At 38.3% G+C, this 26,457-nt stretch overlaps 1 protein-coding gene across 1 annotated transcript; it reads left to right on the forward strand.

Annotated features, from left to right (window-relative positions):
- The first annotated feature begins 1,855 nt into the window (after positions 1-1,855).
- LOC124211589 (sodium/potassium-transporting ATPase subunit beta-2) lies at positions 1,856-12,601 on the forward strand. The gene is made up of 6 exons (XM_046610817.2): positions 1,856-2,199; positions 7,701-7,841; positions 9,090-9,209; positions 10,559-10,740; positions 10,829-11,108; positions 11,475-12,601. Exons 1-6 carry the CDS (start codon positions 2,052-2,054, stop codon positions 11,576-11,578), a joined length of 975 nt encoding a protein of 324 aa, XP_046466773.1. The 5' UTR covers positions 1,856-2,051; the 3' UTR covers positions 11,579-12,601.
- Positions 12,602-26,457: the final 13,856 nt, after the last annotated feature.

Genomic DNA, 26,457 nt, shown 5'->3' on the forward strand with positions numbered 1-26,457 from the left:
GGAGAGGATATCAACAGAAGCCTAGGCTTAGAAGCATCGATGAGGCAAATGACCGAAAGAAGGCGAGAAGTGACTGCCAATAGAAGCAGTGCCGCGCTTAGAAGAACGGGGGCCCGCGGCATCGAATATCCAGAAGCTCAGGGTCTCGAATTTTAGTCGAGAAGCATTAATTCGTGAAATGAATGCAACGAAGTTAAATTACAGAGATCTGAAACATGTTTTGTGATATTTATCGTGGTGTAATAATTGGATGGAATAGATTTGTTTTTAATGTATGTTTGAATTGTTTGCGTTGTTGATGTTATCCGATGCGAAAATTAGTTTGAGAAACTTTCCGACATTTCTGCGAATTTATACATCTCAATTTCCTCGTAGAAAATGAATGACGGTATATTTATAAAAACGTTGATGCATATTGACATCGTCTGACAAGTTTTCATCCTTATAGGTTCATTTAAAATAGTCTTTTATTCTTTGACAGATTTATACACATTTCTGCAGCTGTACCTGAAAAATTAATTTCAACTGTTTCCTAAAAATCTTCATTCAGAAATCGATCCCAATTTTACTCGAGACAGCACCGTGAAAAATACGCAGAAGGACCAGAACTCGATTTTTTTTCATAATTGTAGTACAAAAAGAAGTTCTGAAAAAATATGAGTTTTCTATAAAAATTATTCCGATTTTCACCTTCAACTCGACTTGGTCGGAAATGATCAAAAAGACAAATATTTTTAAACCTTTCAAATTTTTAATAGACATAATGAAATTGCGAAAGAATGCGAGTTCTTTTCGAAGAATCTTTACAATTTCTTGAAATCTCTCACACACTATCAGAATAATTTAAACTTTTGGGCAGAAATAATATTTGGAAAAGTTTTCCTCAGATGGATCCAAAAACATATTAATTTCCGAGAAATTTTTCAATAAGATTCTAAAAAATTTCTAAGAATTCCATTCACCTTGGATACGTATCGAAATTTCGGAAACCCGAGTGGCGCCTTGGCGACGAACGGTATTCGAACATTTTTAGACAGGGGTGTAACTAGGAATTTGCACGCTAACAAGCTGTTAGATTGGCTAAAATGACATGCTGGCATCTGATGGTAAACTAATAAACTAATAACCAAACCTTGCGGAATGCATCTGAAATTACAATACGAAAACAAAAGAGCGAAACATCACGATTATGAAACCGAATGAAATGTTACGATCAGCGTTGCAAACATCTTTCGATAGTATTATGGAATCAGGGTTGTAAATTCTTGTGAATAAAAAATATTCTGAAAAAAATCTAAATACCGTTTCTAAACATCAAAATCATGGTACAAAATGTAGGATTGATTGTCAAATTGTCAAATTATAATACACCTACGGAGTATGGTACACTTGGTGACAATGCCTTAGATTATGCTTAGATTACCGCGGGGATGATGACTTGTTGGATTGACATGTCAATTCTAAGGTTAGATTCGCCGGTCATGGGTTATGTTGTTTATATAGATTGAGTTAGTTTCGCGCTTGGCCCACTATGGCGCTGTAGGTTTCTCTGTGTTACCAACATAACTGTCTAATGTAAAAAATTAGCCGTCTCAGATTAATTGTCCCCGAGTGTACATGTACTGTAGTACGTGGTACGCTATATCAATATATGATACGAGATTCCGTAATCATAGTCCGTGTTGGCAACACTCATTACGACTTCATTTTTTACCCCTGTCTCGGGGGCCCCAGGGCATTACCCCCGTTGTCCCAGCCTTGTCACGCCCCTGTAATTCCATAGCCCAGCGCACACGGCACAGCGTAAGGTTTTCGGTGGGCGAATACGGCACTGTTAGAACGGCGTAGCCAGTGAGCCTAGCGAGTAACCGTCGTGCCAGTCAGAGTTCATTCTTGGTGTGATCGCCAGTTGTCGTAGAGACGGGCGACGTACGGGACGCGAGTGTATCAATTGTTTGAAATTCGTAAATAAGTTGTTATACATCGGTAGGTAAGAACGGTACTAGTAATAATCTCAAACCGCGCCGAGGTGAAGAGTAATCGAGTCAAAAATGACTATGAAAGACACAAAACATGTCAATACCGAGTCGACGAATCTTTACGAAAGGCCGCCGAGTCTCTCGACCGGCCAGTCGATCAAAACATTTTTGTATAATCGAACAACAGGCGCAGTTATGGGCAGGACGGCCAGCAGCTGGGGTAAGTGAGCGTGATTTACCATTTTGGCACCCTTTTAGCTTCTGCGTCTTACGATATTTCTCAGCTATTCTTATTTACGCGGGTAACTTTCACAGGCTCAACTTGCTGTGAATGCAACCTGAGACATGGGTGTAACCGCATTGCTCACCAATATCACTGTCGCGTATTCTACACCATAGCCATACAAATCTGCCTGTTTTACTGGTTGAGCGGCAGGCCAGGGCATTACCAGTCGTACCAACTGTAACCGAATTGCACTAAAATAGTGCCATTTTATGTAATCGTAGGAGAAACATTTTACCTATACTTCTGACAGTTTTCTCCTTTCCGAAATTCTCAAAGATTTTATTTAATCTGATGGAATTCCAAAAAATTTTATAAACTCTGATTATTTTGCACGTTATCTAAAATGCTATCACTGATATTTGGTGGAAATTTTAGAAATAGTTTTCAAATATTAATGGACGGGTTCTACGAAAATTTCGGTAAACAGCAACTTTTGTCTGTCTTATATGTAGCTTGTTCCATATTATCACACAGAGTTCTGTTTTGATTCCGATATCTTGCTCCGGAAAATATCTGCAAATTTTATGTAAAAATGGGAATCCAATGTCATGTAAATAATCAAAATAAAATCATAAATGATCAGAGTTGATACTGAATTTATCAGAATCTTGCAGATATTTATTCAAAAGTAGGGTGAAGTATTTTTCTAGTATAGGAACTGCAGACGCCAAGTTTTCGGCAAACATGTTTAATTTCTTTTATATTTCTGGTATATTCTTTTCCTTCCTTCTATTCAGACAACATAAAGCAAATAGTAATTGTTATCCAATTCAATTTAAAAAATCAATTGTGCCACTGAAATGATAAAATTTTTACAAATTTATCAAAAAAGATTTGTTGCTTGAGTAGCGATGCACGCTTTTCCATTAAATAACTTTCAATAATTGAAAACAAAGAATTTCTTGCGCTTAGTTATGTCTCGTTGTTTTCACGGCACCATTAACTTTTCAAACTTATTATGAAACTGAATTTGTTAGGACGTTCCATGTAACGGTTTTCGAGAATGTATAGCGCAAAATCTATGTGCAGGCATTGCCCATAGTGAAAAAATTTATTCCAGTAATTTCGAACGCTTTTCTTAAATACGATAAAGTTATGAAATTTAAAAATATGAATAAAATAACACCTTCTTTAGAAAACAATTTATTGATTATTAATTTTTTTTATAACGCACTCCTGTAGTAGAAACATATATAGTATGCATTAAATTTTTTCAAAAACACATTTCCCGTTTAATTCAGAAATTTTAGTAATATCTCGAGAAAACTATCAATTCATAAAGGTTCTTAGAGAAATGAACCATGTGAAAAGTGTTCAAAGATTAAGTTAAGATTCAATCGACTCAAATCTTTCTTAAAAAATTGACCATCGACGATAGATTGGGGTTAACTAATTTAAACGTGACATCGGCGTGTTCGGAGCAAAGTATATGTTGGTGTCAAATGAGATTAAGTGTATGTATATGTAATTATGTATACATAATTATGTATACATACCATATATTTTTCACTCGACGAATAAAAAATACGGTATTCGGGCTTGCCTTAAGCTTTGCAAGCGATATCCAACGCCCTTCAGTTTCCTGTAAGACTCGTTTCATTCCCGTAACCATTATGCGCAACCTGCAGCTATTCTCAGAGCGAATACAAAAAAATATTCATAGCACTGCAATTCGGCAATTAATAAAGTGGCTTTTCCTCCCGTATGTTTATCTACATTGACCTAATATTACATAATAGATGTTCAACAGCTTGCACAACGTATTCCATGCTTGGATGTTTTTTAAATTCGTCTAAAACGAACAATTGAACGCGATTTGTGGCTTCGTATTTCTCTAACCTCACCCATATGAAGTGTAGCAATATTTATTTTTGTTTTTAACCCACTGTTAAGACTGATATTTTCACCCCGGAATATTACATTATATACGAAGGGGGTCTAGCTCAACTCGACTACCTTCCAGACCTCACACCTTTGATTTTTTTTCTTTGTGTGGTTTTCTTATACTATGCAAGAGTATCCTAGCTGATTTAAAAAAATAAATATTCGGGTCTGGGTTTCGGAGTTTCCAGCAATCCCAATTTTGATGAAATAGAATTGAATCTGCTCACCAGTCAAAAAGCCGTACCGTACTGAATGAAAAATATGAAAAAAACGATACAACATTCATCAGCTGAAATTCTCAGCAAGAAATCATGACGTTTTTACTCCCTGTAAAATGTATCTCTTAAGTAAGAGTTTCACATTTTTTGCTTTTTCAAGTAGACCCTAAAAAAAAAAAAAATCAAGAAATTTAAGAATGTTGAACTTTTCAAAATATTGACATTTCTCTATGCGTGATTGAAAATTTTTAATTTTTTTTACCTCAAGTCAGATTCAATAAAAATCAACACGATGTTTTAATTTCAAGATATCGAGTAAAAATTCTTAAACTCAAAACATGCCGCGTTTTGTTTGTTGAAAACTCCGAAACTGAACCCGAAAAACTCTTGGAAATTATTAGCGGAGGTACTTGCGCGTAGTTTAAAAAAATAACAAAGGTAAAAAAAATTTGGTGACTTGAGATCGGGAGGATGGTGAAGCTGATTTTCAATATAACGTCACTTTCCACGAAGATTGCATTTCTCGCGCCTCTAACGAATGTACAAATTGTACAAGCTAACGAGGTTGAAGTTAGTGACGTTACCCTAACGAAACATTGGGGAAAAAACCACTGTTTTCTTAATTTTACAATGATATCGAAGGAACTAAGATTTCGAAATACGAGTGTGTTTTGTTTTATTACGATTTATTGAATTCCAAACAATTCCAAAATTGCGAAATAACGGTTTTTCTTCGGCATGTATCGTTACGATAACGTTACTAACTTCAATACGATATAAGCTAAGTATAAATGCATCAGAGCATCAATAGAAACCGTTGGGAAGACTATAAAGCGTGCTAGGCGTGTCGCTTCCCGCAGTAAATAATCAGAGGGTGCGGTGTTTTTTTATTGTGTTGTGCGCCCACTATCAAGGCATGTTACACATGTATACCTGTATACCAGGTGGCAGAATAGCGTATATCGAGCACGAACAAAAAGTTCGTAACTCACAGGAAGAAACAAGGACAGTGCGAGGAAAAATCAGGCTATTCGAAATCTACTGGAAATTATCTTCCTTGTAACTGCTTTCGTTTATTGCAATGGAATTTCTGATCAATTTAACGCTAGTCAATGAAAGTTACTCGTATTTAAAAGTTGAATTGAAAATTTGAAAATCTTCCGCCGCTTCTGTTTTCCATCGTTATAAGCCAGAAGAAGTAACAATGACTATCGTAGATCACAGATCACATCGTAATTGATCGACAATAACAATTGATTGATTTTATAAATCGGTATTTTTTCTTGTTCGCGATTTTGAATTTATTTCTGACAGTAAAACAATCATTATATATATATAAAAAAAAAAACTTCGCTGCTGTACATGCAGCCTCAATCTTTCGATCTATATAAAGTCGAAACGAAAAATTAAAAATGACGGTTGTACAAAAAAATATCGAAAAATGACGAGTTTCACTCAAAGTTTATAAAATAAATCGATAGAGATGTTGCAAAATAATTTAGATTTCTTTTATCGTGTATAATTCCTCTAGTATTCTACAAATTAAAGTCATAATTTTTTTTTCATGGAGATATGCGGTACCCAATTGTAACATTTCACTATATGTGTGAGTTGATTTGTAATAGTATAATTAGAATTGACAGAATCACAGACTACTTTCCGAACTTCACTTATTGTCAGCGATAGAAACTGGACTAAAGTTACCAATTACAAAAAATTAAAATTCCGTATTCTCTTATTTTGAGCATTCAACGGCATAACGAAGGAAAAAACACCGCTTGGTATTCGGCCTATATCTGTATCTAACTCTAATTCCCCGCAGTTGGATTTGCGCAGCTCTTTAAACCGGCTGGATTTTTCCAGATTTTGCATCGCCGAGGCTTCGGGCTTAACAATTAACCCAACCGGGTATCTTTCGTTCCGTTCTGGTATTGTCAAAGCTACAGGTATAACACTTATATTATATCTATGGTCATCACTGCGAACAGTGTTCAGAGTGTGACGCTCTTCAGCTTCGCGGTGTAGGTGAGATCAGAAATTTAGAGTCCCTCTGTTGCGTGGGTCGCTCTGCCTTTTCTACATTGTTCTACACAAGCCTCTTACACGTCGGTGTATGAAGTATGCGTTATATTCCGTGGTCTGTGGATAGGTCCCAAGTTGCGTAATACGGTAATCCTTCAATTTACAACCAATTGACCTCGATGTACACGTTTCTATGAAGGGAAGTTCAACAATTACCATTCAACGGAAGATGTACAGGGTGTTGTGAAATTCGGTAGCATCGTACTTCTAAACTGGAATCTGCAGTTTTTCGATTGGTCGATATTTATTCAGTGTATTTTTGCACTTACATCGAAGGTATCCCAGGTCGATCCCACCGATTTCATTTCTTTTGTAATATGTTGTAGTAGACTAAAAACTAAGCGACACGTATTTTTTTTTATCTGCCATTAAACACTTTTAACGGGGTGAAACCACCCGCCAAAGTGAGACATGTCAAGCGGTGGTTTGGCAGTTTTTTTTTTTTTTTTTTTATACTAGAGAAAATTTTTCCAGTTGGATTGGTTAAAAAATATTATGTTCTGTGGGTGAAACTGCCAAAGCGACCCTTGACATGCTTTACTTTGGAGGGTGGTTTCACCCCGTTAAAAGTGTTTAATGGCAGATAAAAAAAAATACGTGTCGCTTAGTTTTTAGTCTATTATGACATATTACAAAAGAAATCAAATCGGAGAAATCAACCCTGGATACCTTCCTTGCTAGTTGCATTCTCATTTAGAGAGCGATCATCCGTCTCGTATAGTTGGCTGTGTAATACGGGTGCTTGAAGTCCTGCGAAATCCTTTGAGTTTCGAGTGACATTTTGTAAATCCCGAAGTTTTGTGAAATATCGTCAAGTCCCGTGAAGTCATGTATGAAATATTATAAAATACTGTGAAATTTTGGCAAACTCTTATTAAATGTTATTAAGTACTCCGTGACATCCCTTGAACTTCCAAGGAGTTTCAAACAATTCGTTAAAGTTCTTAAAGTCTAAGGAATTAGACTTTCATGTGGTTATCATTAGGAGAACAACCCCCTGAAAACTTATGCGGTGACTTGAGGTCCTACAAAGTCTTGCAAACTTTGGGAAATTTTCAATTTTGCGACATTTTTTTGAATGCAATGTGCGTCAAATTTCGAAGTTTTCTGTACTCTTGCGAAATTACGTCAGGTCCCATAACATCTGGGAAAGGTTTTGGGACCTTACACGAACCTTTCGAATTGTCAATGCTACTTTTCTAGCGCATAACTTTAGACGGCAAAACTGATGATTTGGCTGATTCATTTCAGGAAAGATTGGTCTCTTCTATTTGATATTCTACGGTGTCCTTGCTGCTCTGGTTGCGATCTGCTTTTGGGTCTTCTTTCAAACCTTGGACCCGAGAATACCGACATGGCAGTTGGATAGATCCATAATTGGCACAAATCCAGGTAAGCCAGTATCGCCGTGCAGCATCAAAAGCTTTTCAGATATTTTCAACATGAACGCAAAAATTGACGTCCATCCCGTCATATTACCGTTCAAACTATAGTAACAACGTTTCGAAACATTTCAAAATATTTTGAAACATCTCACACAAATCTGATATCTTATCAGCGGTTCTTGTGCCTATAAACATTATGTAAACATGTAAACTAAATCAACAGAAATATTTATTCCAAAATTTACACGCTGTAGAGACTTTTGACAACCAAACTGTGAACATGGTTCTCACAAAATGGCTTTGCGCTGAGTAATAAAGCTGATCGCTTAAGCTTCGCTTTTAGCTAAACTGAACATGACTGAACAGATAACTTTGTGCCAACAATTACTCTTTTATTTTGCTACATTGCATCACTAAAGAGTGAAATGTGAGTTAAAAACGACTTTTAAAATTAAATACGACACGGTTAGCGCGACCAATATTCTGCCCTCGGGAGGCGTATGCCCACATTTTAGATGTTGAAGCAAATTACGTAATTAAAGAAAGATTGTTACATTAAATAATCGCAATGAATTTGAATGAAGCTTGACTATCGGAATGCGTAAAAGTCTCGTTCGTAACGTTGGCGACAAGATTTCATGGTCAATTGCACACACAGATGTAATTTACCAAAGCTTGTTGCTCGTCACAGCAATTATAGACTGTAAAACGCCGCTTTGATAATCATCCTTTATCACATTAATTAAAGAATGTACAAACGATTCATTCGTTATCATAATAATGTAAATTCACCAGCGTGAGATTACATCTGAATAAATATTGCGAAAGCTTAGGTATCATAATTTAATCATAACATAATTAATACCACGATTGAATCCCTAAGGTGAAGGGATCAGTAAAAATTCACATACCTACATCGGGTGGAAAGTGGAAACGAGGTACCTCAGCGCCTACAGATAGGCAACCGGGCGTTACATTTTCGACCTTGAGATAGCAAATTGTAACTCGGGTTGCCTATGTGTAGGCGCTGAGATGACTTGTTTCCATGTCCAGATCCGATAGATACCTATTTTCGTTTTCAAAATAAAAGTTGAACTTGTGATCTTTTTGGTGTCAGTAGTACAATAATTTTTCCTTAAGGAAAAAAAGGAAAAATCAAAACAGTTTTTTTTTTTTTTCCTTCCTCTGATTATCAATCATCCTTATAACTAATATATATGTGTCGGTGAAACACTACATTTTTCCTATATTTCAGGCCTAGGCTTCAGACCAATGCCACCAAGTGAGAACGTTGAAAGTACGTTGATATGGTACAAGGGAACGGATCGCAGCAATTATGCTCACTGGGTGGACTCGTTGGAACAATTTTTGGAAGGTAAGACATCGAAATCATCTGCTTTAGTGTTTATTCATTATTCATTATCCCAACAGGCGTAACGTTTTTTCTTCCTGTCAACTCCTCGCTCTTCCTTTTCTCACAATCAGAAGAAAGTGAATAAGGGAAATTGTTAGACTCACCGCAAAACTAGAAAGTTGAGTTGTCACTAGATTACAACGTTTTAAGGTCTAGACAGACGCGTCTCATATTGAAATGACAAAATCAAGCAAAAAAATGGAATATTAAATTTGTTAATGTTTTATGAGTTTGAACGGATCCGAGCGGAAAGTTCTTAGGCTGGCTCATCGAGGTCAACAAAATTACTCATTTGTATTTTTGTCTTATATCTTCAAAGAGGGTTTCGTTTTACTTATCATGTGTTACGTTTCTTCCAACAACGCAGACTTGTTTGTTTTCTGGTTTTGTTGGTTGAAACATTAGAAGAACGACTGAATTACGTTGTTTGATCTAACCAGTTTGAAATACTGGTTTTCATTAAATCTGCTGCCATCTCCACCTGTTTTTTTATATCCTAGAAAATTTGCGATACGTCATATTTTATGACGAGTATGTCGCAAATGTTATTTGTTCAAGGTTCTTACATGAAATGAAAAAATGGATAGTCGAGTTTAAAGAGATGTATTGGATCCTCCTGTTTTACCTTCAAGATCATATGATCGTATTATATACTTTTTTCGTCTCCTATGCAATGAAATTTTTTCAAATTCTGGATCATGATAGGATTTATCATCACGCTTGTGTATTAATGAGAAAAAGTTTAGAAAATTAATGGGCATACTCACGTATTCGCACCTGAATTCTTCTCATTTTGATGTGAGGTACTGTATACCTATACAATTGAAACTTATATGTCTAATATATTTCATAGAATTACCGATCTATTTTCAGTGACGACAGGACCGAGAACATAAATTCTGTATTTTCGGAACGTTTGAAGTGATAATGTGAGAGTTAAAAAGTGCTATTTTTGTTAATATTAGAGGCTATACGTCACAATGCAAAAAAAGGACATAATAGCCGAATTCTTTGTGCATTTCTGAACAAGAACATACTGATATATTTCGACTTTAAGTAAAAATAAAAATACAGCATGAAAAGTACAGACCGTGATCGTGATTTCTTATTTTTCATGGTATTTCTTTATTTTTGTATTTAGTGTGTTCCTGTTCAGAATTGCATATAGAATACAGCTCGCATACCCTGTTTCGCATTGCGATGCATAGTCTCTGATGATGATCAAAATGAAAGACATTTAATGCAGTCGGTAAGAACTGACTATAGGCACGTCCTTAAAGACGAATTAGTGTAACGGATGCTTACCTCAGTTTACAGGAAGCCTGGTTTGACTCCCGGTAGAGGTGCCAATATCCACAACTGCGATTTTGATCAACTTCCGTCACCGGGGCAAGTATGCGACGTTGATATAAAAAATTGGGACCCCTGCACGAAGGAGAACAATTACAACTACCACAAATCGGCTCCGTGTGTTTTCTTGAAGCTGAACAAGGTCAATATTGGCGGCTTTGTGATCGAAAAATTAAAAGCCAGCTGCTGAAACTTGTTCATAATTTCACAGAATTCGATATCCGTTCCAGATTTACGGATGGAGGCCGGATTATTACAACGACACTAAATCACTGCCTGAGAAAATGCCACGTGACCTAAAAGAACATATAGTTGACTTGGAAAAGAAAAATGCACTCGAATTAAATACAATTTGGGTAAGCTGCGAAGGTGAAAATCCCGCCGACATGGAGAATATTGGCCCGGTTAAAGTTCTACCGAGACGTGGATTTCCGGGTTACTTTTATCCTTTTGAGAATTCCGAAGGATACCTCAGCCCTCTGGTTGCCATCCACTTCGAAAGACCTCGAAGTGAGTATAAATTTAGCAATTTTACATCGGGTTGTTTCGTGGAAATGTTACATGGATAATTCAACATAGGATAAATTAGTCTGCATTCGTACAATTTGGAGAAAATTTTACCGTTCGAAATTGTTTCATTGGTCACGATTGGACGAAATAAGAAGTCTGTCAATCTGGACCGCTGTGAGAAATATCTACCGGTAAACTGTACTTTCAGTTGCTGAAATGTAGGCGGATCTTGGTATTTATCTTAAATTGCATAAATGCTGGTGGATTTTGACCAATTACACCATGGTAAATTGGTCCAAATTTTCATAAAATAACTCGGCACGTACGAACAACATTCCATTAATTTTTTTTTCTTTGTATTTACAGCTGGAATTTTAATAAATGTTGAGTGCAAGGCGTGGGCTCGCAACATAAAACATGATCGTGTTTCTGGAATGGGAGCTGTGCACTTTGAGCTCATGATTGATTAGTCAATCAAAGAATATTTATGCGAAGAATCTCAAATTATACCTCCCCTTTTTTTATTTCGAAATATCCCAATGCCGGCTAACAAGGTGAAAAGAAATACGAGAGTATAGCATCAGTAGTTTATTGACTGTTTACAATTCGCATAAGAACTGATTAAAGTGCCTTTTAATTATCACACTATAAGTAACAAGGAGAGGTGGAAAATATAAGGACTTAAAACCCTCTTGAACCAAACTTGAATTTGATTTTATGCCTTACAAATAAATATTACTATCGTTACTATTATTATCACTTCTGTTAATAATATTAGTAGATTAGCAATTAAACTACGTTGGAAATACGTATGACAAACAACATATTGTGTTCTTCTACACGCGGAGTGCCTTTCTCATAGTTTATGATAGTCATATGATAACGTATAAAAATAATTAATATAATTGCGTCAAATTGTTCAAGGAGTATTTTCATTCATACAAGTCGAAATTTTAACGGTATATGATAATAATAATACCCACATACATTATCGTTAATAGTAATTTACATTATTTAATAATACATTTTATGATTATTATAATATGATAATAATATTGTATATTGCTTCTATGCACGCATGACGAGTGTGCGAGTCTTAGACAGTGTATGTATCTGTGTTTGAAATATTTTGCTAATATATACTGGCCTTAGAGCAAACTGATGTAACGAGCGTAATAAACGCGTGAAAGTCTAGATGTGAGGAAGAATACAAATTTCAACACAGTCATATATCAAAATACACGACATCTGAGCTACACTTGGTTCGTGATCTCAAAATTGTTTTTCCTCCAAACATTCATAATTACCAGAATGCGACGTCGAAAAAAACTGAGAAAAGAAAAGATAATTCTCATTTGACCCTTTTTCTTTTCTCATTCCTTAAGATCTGGCATTCAATATTCGCAATATGTATAGACTGCACAAAAATGAATTAAATTATGTATAAAACTCAATTTCGTGAAAATCTACAAATAAAACTCTCCTTTGTGTAATTTTCACTTGAATAAATATCCTTATGTATACATCTCAAAGTATAGGAAAATTGGAAAGTTTGCAGAGACAGCACTCACTTGAAAAGAAAAAAAAGAAATTGAAAACAAATGTTTTCCTATTATCGTGCGCAAAGTTTGATTTTGCGCACTCATTTGCATTCGCAAAGTGCCACTTTCCCATATGCTGAGAAGAGCGTGCGGGAATGTAGTACACACATTCATTGCGCGAAGGCCGCTGGCTGGAGCGCCGGTTTGTTTACATCCCGCCGTATTTGTCTTCTTTGGTAGACCTGTCGAAACGTGCGTTCTACGTTCTGTATTTTTTCAAAGAACGCGAAAGTTATCAGTCGCTTCGCATACGCTCTTTCGAAAGAACACCGTCAAGTGAGAGCTGATAAAAATGAATAGTGTACAAAGTTCGTGTAAATATATAACGTGTAGAAGTGAAATTTTTTTTCAATCTAATAAATTTATATTAGTTTTTTTAATTTACTTTTTTGTGGTCAGGGGGGCTTACCCCCCCTCCCCCCTTTCCATGCGCCCCTGCGCCACCACTCTATGCATCACAACCTTTTATAATAATTATATGGGTCGAACTTTGCGCAACTTAATAGGAAAAATAGTATACGATACTCGTACGCTGTGTAGGTGTACCCACACTCGATCTTCTGTCGCCCTCGCTGTGCTCGTACGACAAACTCCGCTCGTGCGAAAATCACCTACTTTGCACACCCGTATCGTGGTGTGCTACTTTCTCAAGAATTTAAAATCCAAATGGTGATTGGTGAATAGGGTGACACAGTTGAACTGTCAGTTTGCATAGACCGAATAACACTAGATTTACTTGTTTTTGTGAGTTATTCTGAAAGTAATTATACAAACAAGAATCGATGATAAATACCGTGATAACGATAAGTAGAGTAGCTTACGGTACAAACTAGAAATCGCCTACACATAAGCTACCGGTGTTACGGTTATAGGACGATAATTTTAATTGCCTACAAACAGGCGCACCGGACCTGTATCGTGCAGCTGCCAAAAAAACTGGTTTTACTACCGTAACTATTGGTGTAAATTTCTCTAACACGAAGACGCTTAATTTTTTTTATATTCGTACCATTATTTTCATACCTCACGGTGAATTCGTCTGTTCCATGCCTATTGGGATCCAACATATGAGCATGCTTGGAGCCATATGGTGTCGCAGTACCAGATAATGAGCTGATGGTTTTAGCAGAACTGCATAAATGTGAAGGAATGGAGAACTCCATTCAAGCGGTTAAATTCATGTTTGGTTGTTTTAATGGTTACCCTACTGCATGACCGATTTCGAAACACGCTGATTTTTAGAAATTAATTTCGGAAAACCTGGTGCAATATCAATGATTTTTTTATATCAACTCATGTACACGTTAAGGAGTGTGTTTGAACATTATTGGAAAGACATATAATTTGATAAAGATCTTTGAACCTTTCGATAGTTTTCTGCGCTGTCGGTCTGTGTACATGATATTGTAAGTATCGATAGTCTGTCGCAAAAAAAATATGCTTATTAACTACATTGTATTAGCTTTCGGTTGACGGAGCTCTTTTTTCCTGTTTGGTAAAGAAAAAAACTTTTTGAGATTTAGAAAACTGAAACTTAGAAAATTTTTTGCTAAAGGATACGTTTTATTATTATTAGTATAATTATTGTACAAAAAATGGAAACAATGAAATGATCCTTGAGCCAAAAAATACTATTGTTTTGAATATGTGTACTAAATTTCAAGTCGATTGGTCGATTACAACTCAAGACATCGATTACACGATTTTTTTCAAAAGAGTGTATCGTGAGTGAAAAAATTACCTCATGTCAAATGATTTGACTCAAAAAATATTTTAAATATCGACATAAACCTTATTAGTATTTTTATTATTATTATTACATATTATTACATATTATTCTTAATTATCGAAACTGTATGTACAAGGGTGAAAAAACTGAAAATTCCACAGTAGGGTAACCCTCTAAGTCGATTAAGAATGAAATAGGATGAATCGCAGAATGAGGTATATTTAAATATTACAAAGCCAGCGTATAATTCATCCGACCAGTTTGCATATTTTCATAATTTGGTTTCCATTGTTTACGATGATCAACTCAATTGAGCATAAATTGTGAGTATGTGTACAATATGTGTGAAGTTTTTGGTGTATTTTGGAAATATCTTTTGGAGTGATGGGAAATACAGAAGATTTGTATTTTATCAATAGGTATTTATTATTCGACTGTCGTGATTGCGGATGTTCAACAAGTTGATCAAACACTCTCCAGGTGGGTGAAAATCATGATTTGCGGATGTATAGCGAGAATGAAATTCCGAGACAGGCCCCCGAGCGAGCAGCCTATTTGCCCTGTGTCAAGGTAATTTTGATGAATATTGGGATTTGAAGCGAACAAAGAATGTTGGTTTAGTGAGGAGGGCGTGTTTGTTATTTTGATGAGCTATAATGGGATCTTGGGTGTTGATGCATGGCGCGTAGCAGGGTGCCGCGGCCGAATCACGCCGGGCCCGAGGCTCCGGACCCCCGCGGACAGGCCTCAGGGTCCGCCACCCGTCCATCAGCCGTCACGTTTATGTATTTAGACATATCTCACCGAGGCCTACCTGGCTCAGTCCCGAGGTACCTTATCACTGACGCTGAGCATATTTCAACATTAATTTCACAGATGATGATGTATTGTGAGCACAGATGCGGCTGGGTATCCGCGTGAACTCGGTTCACTATGATGCTTTTTTTAAAATCACGCTGTGCCGCGGATGGTCCTACACTCCTCGGACTGATCGGCTGTCTGGTATTCGTCCGAAATCGAGCACTCTAACAACAAAAAGTTAACTACTCACCCTCGGGGCTTTAGGTCTTTATAATTAGATTTTGTACACCGTGGAAAGAAAGGAACTGGAAGAAATTCGTCTTTGTCAAGTCTTCCGAGATCGGTGTTCCGGTATCATCAACAATTTTTTCAAGGGAAGAACATTTATATTTGATCAACTGAATTTGGAACCGTGAAAATCGATCAAATCTGTTGGTTCTGCAGATTACAATATAGCCAGTTGAAAACGAACGGTATTCCTATCGGCAGAACTTGACTCGGTATATTTTCCAACAGATGGCGCCTACATAAGCTCTTTCTGCAGTGTTCTTGCACAGGTTCAACTGGCACGTCAATTCCGCCAGATTCTTATTTCGGATTGCGTTAATTAAGCTCTTGTGTTCCCAGAAGTGAATTAGTTTCAGGTGACATGGACCATTTCGTTCGTTACAAGCAAGAAATCCAGCCGAAAGTATCGTGTGAACATAATTGAATAAATTGTTCGGTTTATTAAGGTATGTTATGGCATTGCTACAGAATCGCTTCCAACTTTGAGAAATGATAAGATTCGCGATCACGCTTACGTAGTAAACTTCAAAGAATCTAAACTTCATTCGTTTTTACCCTATGATTTTTTAAACCTATCTCAAAAACACCCAAATTGATTTTTGTGAAACAGGAAAGAAAAAAAAACCACTTGGTTTCCGAAATGAAACATTTTCACGCAAGATTCAGGGTGGGATCTCATTTTTTTTTTTACATGTTTCTATTACAATACATACCGCATCTCCGATTTGATTACTTGTTTTTTAAATTGTGTCTCCAGCTCTGAAACGCACTCACGTTTTTGTAGAACTGGAGAAACAATTTAAAATATCAGTAATCAAGTGGAAGATGCCGTACGTGTTATAATAGACTTCTAACAGGTATGGAAATAGAAAAAAAAAAGGATCAATAAAATAGTAAAAATGAGAAAAAAAATAAAAAGTAGGTAAAAACGAAGTTCCGCTCTGAATCTTGCGTGAAAATGTTAAATTTCGGAAATCAATTGTTTTTTACTTGTTTCATAAAAATCAATTTGGGTATTTTTGAGATAGGTTTAAAAAATTACAGCGCAAAGACAAGTGGCTTAAAAAATTTGAAAAAATTCCTTGAAGCTTTTCAGGGGTCTTACTAAAGTGGAAAATATCCTTGATGGAATTAAACAATGTTACGGTCAATCGTTTATCGAGTTGGCGTGGAAATCCCCATTCTCGAAGGTCTTCTTTGTGACCACACTACGACAATTGAAAACTAGACAATTTCTCGTAGTTTTAAGAGATCTCATTGCTCAGGGAAGAGTAAAATTATAAAATGCAATTTGCTTTCTTCGTCTGTACCGTGACACCGGGGCTGTGCTCAAGTGCTGAGCTCGAAAAACGGAAAGTTTTATTAACCGCGCGAATGATCCTTAAATCCCGTCGAGGTCCGACAATCAATTCTCGCTAATTCCCGTTATCGAATTACCCCTTGTTACCGGGCAACGGACGGTGAAGAAGGAGATTTGCGCGGAGTGGAAAAGGCCTCCCCAGCGTCCTTAAAGGAAGCCCGGCCCCTTCTATTTACTTCATTTTTCCTCCTTTCCCGGTTCCGCCCGGGAGCGAGCAGAGACAAGGACGCACACACGTATCCTCGCAATGTCCTGCGAGGGAGGGAGGCGGACTCGCAGCAGTCGCCCCTTGAGCGGCGTGCTCGGTCGATAAAACAATTGCCGGGGGGATAATCGGCATTATTTACGCCGGATCCACTCGCAGATACACGCGGGCCGGGCGCCCGAGTCAAATTAGGTTGGTGGGTAGGCACGAGATTCTCCCCGGCAGTTGTGTAAGCCCCGGGGTGATCTCCTGCAGCGGGTCCGGGTGGCTTATGGCTTATCCAATCCGCCCGCCCTGCCGCTAAAGTGGCTCCAATTAGATACGTCACGGGATTTCGATGTCAAGCTCGAACCGAATCTCTCCCTCGGGACTTTCTAAACCTTCTTTCTAAACAAGTTATGGTGTACCTTGAGCACGGTTACACTGCAGTCATGAGATGTGCTTAGTTCCTACGTATACGCCTTTGTTTGCGCTGTACGATTTTACGTTTAGAAACTTGGATGAAGAGAAGCCAGAATTCTACGACCAAGAAATCGTCATCGGCTTTTGTTTTTTGATCACTGACGCGAGTACGAGTAAGAATAGCACATCGTGTCACGAGGAGACAAACTCGGTCTTTTAAGTTTGCAATATGAATCGTAGGTGAGCCGATGACGAATATTGCAAATAACGTGCAGCGATAAAACCGTTGCCTCCTTGTTGCACACGATTATTTCCACAACAAGAATATGTTACGCGTTTTGTCGAAAAGCACAAAATTGAGGGCAGGGTCGCGTAATATCAGATTTGTTTGCGACAGCGCATGCGCGCAATATAGAAAAGACCACTTTTAACTCCTAGGACTTGAAAGTGGTCTTTACTGTACTCCGTGCATACGCATTCGCGGACGCACTCTACCGTCATAGAAACAGATACTTTGTGTACGAAAAACATGCATGAAAAAACGCGCAAAACATGCTCGCGTTAAATAAAATCGATTAACAATAAGCTGAAAAAAGTTATTTAGAACTTTTCGCTATTCTGATTATTTTTCTAATTATTTACGGAATTGAATATTTCTGACAAGATTTTTATTTTCACAAGAAATGAGAATAGCGTGCAATATTAGATCAGTCGGTTTTTCTCGATGTTTCAATCACAAGAATGGTACAATACGTTGAGCAAACCAGGAGGTGAGAATATCACCAGAATTGTGCTACGCGTAACAAGTAGTCCCGAATTAACGCTATCGGATTTCCAACTGATATGGCCAAATTTGGGTAGAGAAATTCTTTTTCCCACAATTGTCATATAATTTGATGGCGCCTATAATGTTTTGACACCGGGGGAACATGATAAACATCGTAAGAATATCGTGCTATAAACCTTCGAGGGGTACACAAGCTTTTCGAAAACATCGTTCATTGTCTTCCTTTTTGGATCGTTAAAGTTGTATCTGCACCGACGTAATTCAATTATTGCTTATGGGTTTTCGAACAGAAAGGATTGTAGGTCGATTACCGGAAGGGGAGGGTAAATTGCATGAAAATGGCGCTGTACGAGGAGCAATTTCGAAGTTAAACCATTAATGTGTTAAGAAATGCGCCTCTTCAGAGCACAATTATAGAATATTAGTGTGTAGGTGACATGTTTACAATTATATTCCGACTTTCGATGAAACATTAATTTCGATATCTCCAAAGTCCGACGTGATAGAAAAAAAGGTTATTTCTTTTAAACGGATTGATACGAGCACTCCCTGTCGATTGGCACCCGATGGTCAAAAGCTGGTCTATTCACCTTAGAATGCCCCATGCGCTCTCATCCCTCGCTCCCTAATCGTAGTAAGCATATTAGTCGAGAGATTATGGTAAAGTAACTACACAACGATCGGGGTTGGCGCTCACGCTCTAACCCATGTGCAAACAGAGCCACGGGCATGCAAACAGGGCTTGCAGATCACATAACCCAATACGCAAAAGAGCTGTCCTATGGGGGTAGGAGGGGGAATCGAGGAAGGGATCGAGGGATACGAAGTTGGGTTTGCAGAAGAGAGTCTCCCCGGGTGAGCGGACTTGCGGCAGGCGGGGATTGTCAACCCGGGAGGAGCTTCGGGCAGTCAGTCAGTCACCGCGTTGCCCGTCGTTCGGGGTGCATGCGTAATGAGCCCGAGTGTGGCGCGGAGTCAGGAACGCCAACCCCACGTCGGGCGGATGGCGCTGCACCTCCTGCCTGGAATTGTAGTACGTCATACCTCTATCTGCATATGTATACACTGTACACGCACGCATCCAGAAAGATCTAGTGTTTGTTTGTACAAGGTGTCGGCAGACTATAGCGACGAGAGCAAATACGACCGGCACCCTCTCGCTTTACGTTTGTGTCTGTCTTCTAGCCACGACCCCCGTTATTGTTTTCCTACGCAAACCCGGTATTTAAGCGAGCGTATGCTAGCCCATGTTCAGATAGTAGGATCAAAACGACTCGCGATGTCGAACGCATCTGAATTCTCGAATTTTACCGCGCATTCAGACTTTCAGTTAGCGCGATTAAGTACTCGGCTAAAGTACCTGCGTGATTGTAGGTTTTTTTTATTACCCTCGAACGGGCCAATGAAATAGAATTTCCTTTCACCATTTAACTGATTAGATATTGTACAGAAGTTCTTGCTATATATCTGTATAGGTATTGATTTTATATTAGAATCTATAAACACTTGTTTCTTTCACCATCTTATATCAACCGACCAAGCAAGTTTTCTCAAATCTTTATCCATAGAGCTGCAGGGTGGTCTGAATTTTGTTACTCGGATGATTTTTGGTTTAGTCAAAGCGCTCCAAAGTTCGAAGAAAATAGAATTTGAGGGTCGTAAAGGCAAATGCAATTTTCTGTTAAAAAAAAAAAAAGACCAATATCGGACTTCAGAGTTGTAATCAACCTCAAAATTGAGTCACAATTAGTTAATTGTCTCAAGAACCTAAAATAAAAGTATTCGTTTCTCGAAATTCGTTAACTTCATAAACCAACTACATAATACATATACAGCGATTTTGTGCCCCCTTCATAGCCCGAAAATTTTCCTCCAAACATATGTTTTGATGAAATAATTACAGTCGTTACGACATTCTAACGACTGATTCAGAATTTCTGTAACAGTACTGACAAAATTGTTGTAATAAAAAATGAAATTCTATATACCTTTTGAAATTGGTTTGACTTGACAGAGCGATGTAGCGATAGATAAGAAAAAAAATAAACCACTTATATACGATTCCATCGTTCCCTGACCTGACAAAATATGAAGAGCAGAACCTGCAGACTGAGCTAATCCCCCTGCGGATAGGACATCTATACAGAGAGAGAGTGGTCAGTTGTCTACCCTTGTTCAGAATGCATTATTCTCTTTCGAACAGTCGTCCCTCAAGATAGAATACAAACGGCGGCGCGGCACAGCGTTTCGGAGGATTCGGCCCCCTTCGCAGCCCGATCATAGACGTATGATAGTGTATACCTAACATTTTCTTGAAACACCTGCGCGTCTTGTGCTCTGAACTGACTTCGACCACACGTTCCCCCATTCGGGAACAGAGAAGAACGATGACTGGCCGCGTACGCCGTTGTCACTGTCAACCACAATGTGTCCATCCAGGTCCCTGAATCATCTCCAAAGCGATTATTGATCGGTCTGCATAGAAATCATCGAGGAACCAGAATCTAGGTGAGATTAAACGTGAACCTCATGGTATAACAAACGAGTCCGAAATCCCTTAATCTACTTTCCAATTGCATCTTACTTTTTATCCACGATCCGCAAGTTGTAATCATTTTATCTTTATTACCTTTCAGAATCCACGATCCTTATATCATTTCCTCGGGCAAGGGAGTTCATTTTCCCGACTTTCCATCATAAGATACGAGTATTTTATTTTTATATGTAGGTATACTTGTGTGTGGGCTATGGCATATATGTACACTTGGGGACAATGAGTCTGAGACGGCTAATTTTTTACATTAGGCAGTTATGTTGGCAGCACAGAGAAACCTACAGCGCCATAGTCGGCCGAGCGCGAAACAAACTCAATCTCAATAAACATAACACAACCCATGACCGTCGAATCTAACCTTAAAATACCGCGGGGATAATGACTTGTTAGATTCACACGTATTCTAAGGTTAGATTCGACGGTCATGGGTTAGGTTATGTTTACTGAGATTGAGTTTGTTTTGCGCTTGGCCGACTATGGCGCTGTAGGTTTCTCCGTGTTGCCAACGTAACTGTCTAGTAGAAAAAATTATACGTCTCAGATTGATTGTCCCCAAGTGTACATACCTACATAACACGCCTGAGATGCCTTGGGTGAATTAGTGCAGTGTCTGGCATGCAGGCCAAGTGCACATTACAGTCGCTTAACTTCTTAAATCGCGGCAATTAATTCAATACTTGTATCTTATTCGCTCGTTTGCTCGCTTTCCTGCAATACGCTCGTTCTCTCGGCTGTTAAATGCTTCAGGTAGGTATAGTATAAGCAAGATGCTAGCGAGCTCAAGCGGCGTTGTTTATTTATACCCATGGATTTACGATTAGTCATACTCATATCTACGATTATATATGTACGCGTTATGCTTGAGATCTCCCTCCCTCAGAGTGTGGATACATAAATTTATGCAGAGGCCCGCGTGCACGAAGATGCCACGTTCAAATTTTGAGTGTGCTTCCAATTCCGTGGTAAAAAAATCTCTCTACATCGTAAAACTGTTTTCAACTCTAACAATATAATCTAAGAATAAATCGAACACTTTTAACAATCAATCTAACAATAGCGTAATGCGAAGTTATCTCAGAAAATATACGAATCATGTGCATGTAGTTGGTGTTCAAGTGACAGAAAGGCAGTACATAGCTCTTATTATTAGCTCTGACCAAAAAAGAACGGAATTATTACGAAGATGATGTTTGATGGAAATTGTCTGTTCATGGTATTACCCTGTCGATTGTTCAAGATAGACGAAAAACAGGGGACGGTAAAACCAGAAATTATGGCAAACGTAATATACGTTTTTGGTATGCCTTTGAGAATTACAGACTCACATCATAGGCGATGAATTCCATAACGTATCAATTGAATCACCTAAAGATTATGCACATTATACGACACAAAGTCTAGTCCAAATGCGGAAGGTTATTGTACCATCACTAATTGTTAGCCCAGAATAAGCTACGTTTCAAGTGATCTGCGGTGCTTCAATGGCTAGAATAAATTAGGCCACAACATCCACAAATATGAGTGAGGCGCGAAGCGCGCAGACATACAGCCCTTAGTAAGTAAATAAATAAAATACTCTATCAGATTACATTTCATATTTTGCTGGCAAGAGTCAGCAGAAAATTTTGAAACAACATTTGCAATTGTGAGGATAAGATTTATTTACGACCGACAATTTGTACTCCAAGCAAGATGGCGCCGTATTGAGTGATCAGCTGATCGTTTTGGTTTCAGTTTCCACTGATCGTGAATAATACAAATACAAAAGGACAGAGCGAAATACATGTTGAAAAGTAACTTTTAAAATTATTTACGACACGGTTATCTCTATGCATTTTGACGACTAGAATGGACTAAGCCATTTCACAGAACAATCGACTTCTAACGAGTGCGGAGGTGTCGCAAGTAGTCTCTTGAAGATGTGTAACAGCGCGGATGCTGAACTTTTGAAGTAGAGTTGATAACCGGGCGGCGGGGTGAGATAAGCTTCTTTCAAAATTAGAACTGAACTCTTAGCGAGGCAATCTGCACCGGTTGGCTCTACTGTGTTTAAGACGATGAAATAAAAGTGGGTATACAGCAGGAGGATAGGCAGATGGTGGTGGTTTGAACGTAAATGTGCATCCATCATTCTTTCGCATTGCCCCTCCTTAATCACTAAATAAGTCGTTCAATTAAAAAACTAATTTCGATTGCAGTCCCAGAGCGGCCGTTTAGCGTTCCACCTAGGCCGGAATAACCGCTGAAAAAGTAAAGTGGGGTGTGCGACTTGAGGTTTCGCTTCTCGCTCAGGATTCTTTGCGAGATCGCGTTGGCAATTTCAGACCCCAAGTCCTAATCGCTCTCTTTTTTCCCCTTAACCACCATGGGTCGTCATAAACAAAGAGAAGCCTGCCACTGCTGTTGAATACTAAAAAGAGTCAATCGCCAGTAACGAGCCAAAACGAACGCAAGGTTATAGCAACAACATCTTGAACTCCTCAGGTGTAAAAAAAGATGAAGAAAATCCAGGTATTTGGTACGCCATAGAATCGTCAATAAAGTGCAGAAGTCTGCGTAGATCAATATGGCGTCGCACTGAGCAATCAGCTGATTGTTTTCAGTCAAATATTTAGAATATCCTGCCAGAAAAAATGTCGTGCAGCAAGCTGTTGGACTATTGTCTTGTAAAATTGACTGAGAAAATATTAAAACGCAGGTCATAAAATGAATTTTATGATCAAACACGACCCGTATGCAAAAAGGAGTGTAATGTAAATTTTCTTCCGCTAGATGGCGTCTGCGAGTGCAAACAACACCTTCGAAACCCTTCTCGATCGAATCATTCCGATTCTCGTAGCTTTCAGGCTCACTAGCTACTGTATAACTGCGACTCGAGATTCAGTTCGGACGGCACGAGCTACTCGAGAGGGTTGCCCGAATCGAGTGGGTCGAGTGTGCCCAGAGTAAACGACGACAAACTGCACGCTGAGTGGTTCCACTTGAAAATCACGACTAGGTGCAACGTGGCTTATACAATGCGATATAACCGTGTACGTATAGATATATTGCATGTGTATATATGTGTACATATATGTATATACAAAAAGTATGTGCTGCAACATGCGTATGGCGGATGTATACATACAGTGAAGATAAAGCGAGATAGAGAGAAGATGAAAAAAAAAAAAAGAATATACGGAGACGCGTCTGAAAGGCTGCTGGAGGCTAAATATGAGTGTATACATATAATGCAAGGTATAAAAGTCAGAGAGCTAAGTTCTCGAGGGCGTCTAGCCCGCGATGGCGCCACACCCTTGAAAACGGAGGCATGCAGTGACACGTGTACCGACCGAGCTGCAGGCGTGGGTCGCGGCCGATTGAAGAAGGTAGGCAGCGGGATAGATAGGTGGTTACGTAGGTTGGTAGGTGTGTTACGCTTGGTGTTAGAACATGTGTTGGGGCGTGTGGGACGGGAGGGGGGGCTGGGAGCGGAGTGACGAGGAAGGAGGGCTGCCCATGAATAAGGCATGTCGAGCGAGCGCCGCGCATCCACTTATACAAACTCGAGGAGAGGAATTGGAGGTATACACACTGCATTGATGCAGTATAAACTGTCGGAATGGACGTCGCTGCTTAATGATCGTCAGGGTGGAAGGGCGCAGGGTGGAGGGATTATACTTATAGCAGGTAGACAGTCGCTATAAGAGTAGAACGAAAGTGCTGAACCATCGTTTTAATATTTATGGGTACACACGTCCGTCAGTTCGCTGTATAACTTCGGTCTTTCTTATACATGCTGCATATTGCATATAACATACATTATACATCTATACGTACATGTATGTATACGATGTATGCAGACACAAGCATATATGTGGTACATATTCGTCTTAGGCATCGTTTTACACGTATCTTTATCTGTTCACGCATGTTTTTCACTTTACAGATTATACGGGGCCTGTACGTATAGTACAGAATGCGATTCATGTTAGTAACGATTACGTATAACGAAACGCTAAAAAACACTCACCATTTGCGGCATTGGAATTACTCTGGAGGGGTTAAGTTTTCAAAATTTCAGCATGCGTTTTTCGTTGCAGGTTACTGAATAATGTTAGACAATCATTAACTATCGGAACAACGAACTTCGATCAAAATATACAAACTTCAGGCATATTTTTATTATTCATTTTTCGGAGCAATCATCTTTTTCAACAACCGAATTGCGTTATTATTACTCTTTTTTACTTCTTAGCTTACGTATAATGTCTATATTCGGTTTTATTTTCAATCATATCGAATATATTTTATCAAGTATGTTCATACTTCTGCAGCTGTAGATTCTAATGGGAAATACTAAAATCGAACTTTCAACCAAATTATAGTGAAATCTTGTCACAACTCACAACTCACTGCATGATTCGGAATTTTTCGCTAATATATCAGCATTTGAAGTGAAATTCGGAATATATATCAATTATAGAGGTTTTTAGAAAAATTGAATGATTTTTTTCATGACGCTAAGATCAATTTCTCTGTTTATTTCGCAACATCGAAGTCACACTTTAAATAATATTCACTTTGGTTGAAATTGTGGTTCTTCGGTATTCTATGGTTTACCGATTATAATTCCTCAATTATAACTAGAAAATTGTTTCGCTGGTAATCTGCGATTACCCTAAAAATTTCCACTCCACAGATACTTTTAGAATTCTGTTGGATTTCTTTAGAAAAGAAGTTACAGGCTTATGCTTCGCGTCGATTGAAAACAATTTCCTAAATCAAAAAATAATTCCAGAGAATTGCAAATAAAATATTTCTGTAAAGCGCGGATTATTTAACGTGCAAAAGGTAAAGAGAATGGAAAGATCAACTAATTCCTACGTTCGCGGAAAATTCATTTTGATGTGGAATTCTGCGTCGCGAACCCCATAGGGTGAATTAGTATGACGGCCGACCTGCAACCCCATTGCTTATTTTGGAAGCAGGAAACAACTAAGAGTCCACGTCTACGCACATAACATAGAAACGGAAGCTGGAAGGGAAATGTCTCCCTGCGGGTCTTGTAACTGCACCTTCCGTTGAATAATTTAATACGGTTTCCTCGCATCTTGGTTCAGGTATAAAAGAATTATACGGTCCCACTTATCACACTACCTGAAACGTCAGTTGACGCCTGCAGTCAAGTTTCTCTCTTCTATAAATATCTCTCCATGAAACGTATACCGTATACAACATTTTCGTGAGATTGAACTTTGCAGTCGGAAACGTACGCCTCATGATCACTGTTTCAACCACTCGGCTGTTTTACTTTTTCTTCGAGTGTACAAAATACTGACGTTCAGTTGATCAGGCTAAAAATATACTCGAGCATAAAAAGTTACCTTAGGTTAAAAGGAATTTCCATTGAGAAAAATTCCATCTTCAGCCGTATAGCTATCGTTCTATATATGTAATATGTATAATAGTAACGTGCAAGTTATACTGTTGGAGCCATGCCAACCAAATTTTGGTGTTACTACAATATTTAAACAACTCAACTCTGGATACACGTTAGATAATTGTGTTGAATTATTTGCAGGTAGACGGAACTTGTTAATTTTCGATACAGAACAATATCCGTGTGACGAAATAATTTTG

This window comes from Neodiprion pinetum, chromosome 2, assembly GCF_021155775.2.
Source record: "Neodiprion pinetum isolate iyNeoPine1 chromosome 2, iyNeoPine1.2, whole genome shotgun sequence".
In the NCBI taxonomy this organism is placed as follows: Eukaryota; Metazoa; Arthropoda; class Insecta; order Hymenoptera; family Diprionidae; genus Neodiprion; species Neodiprion pinetum.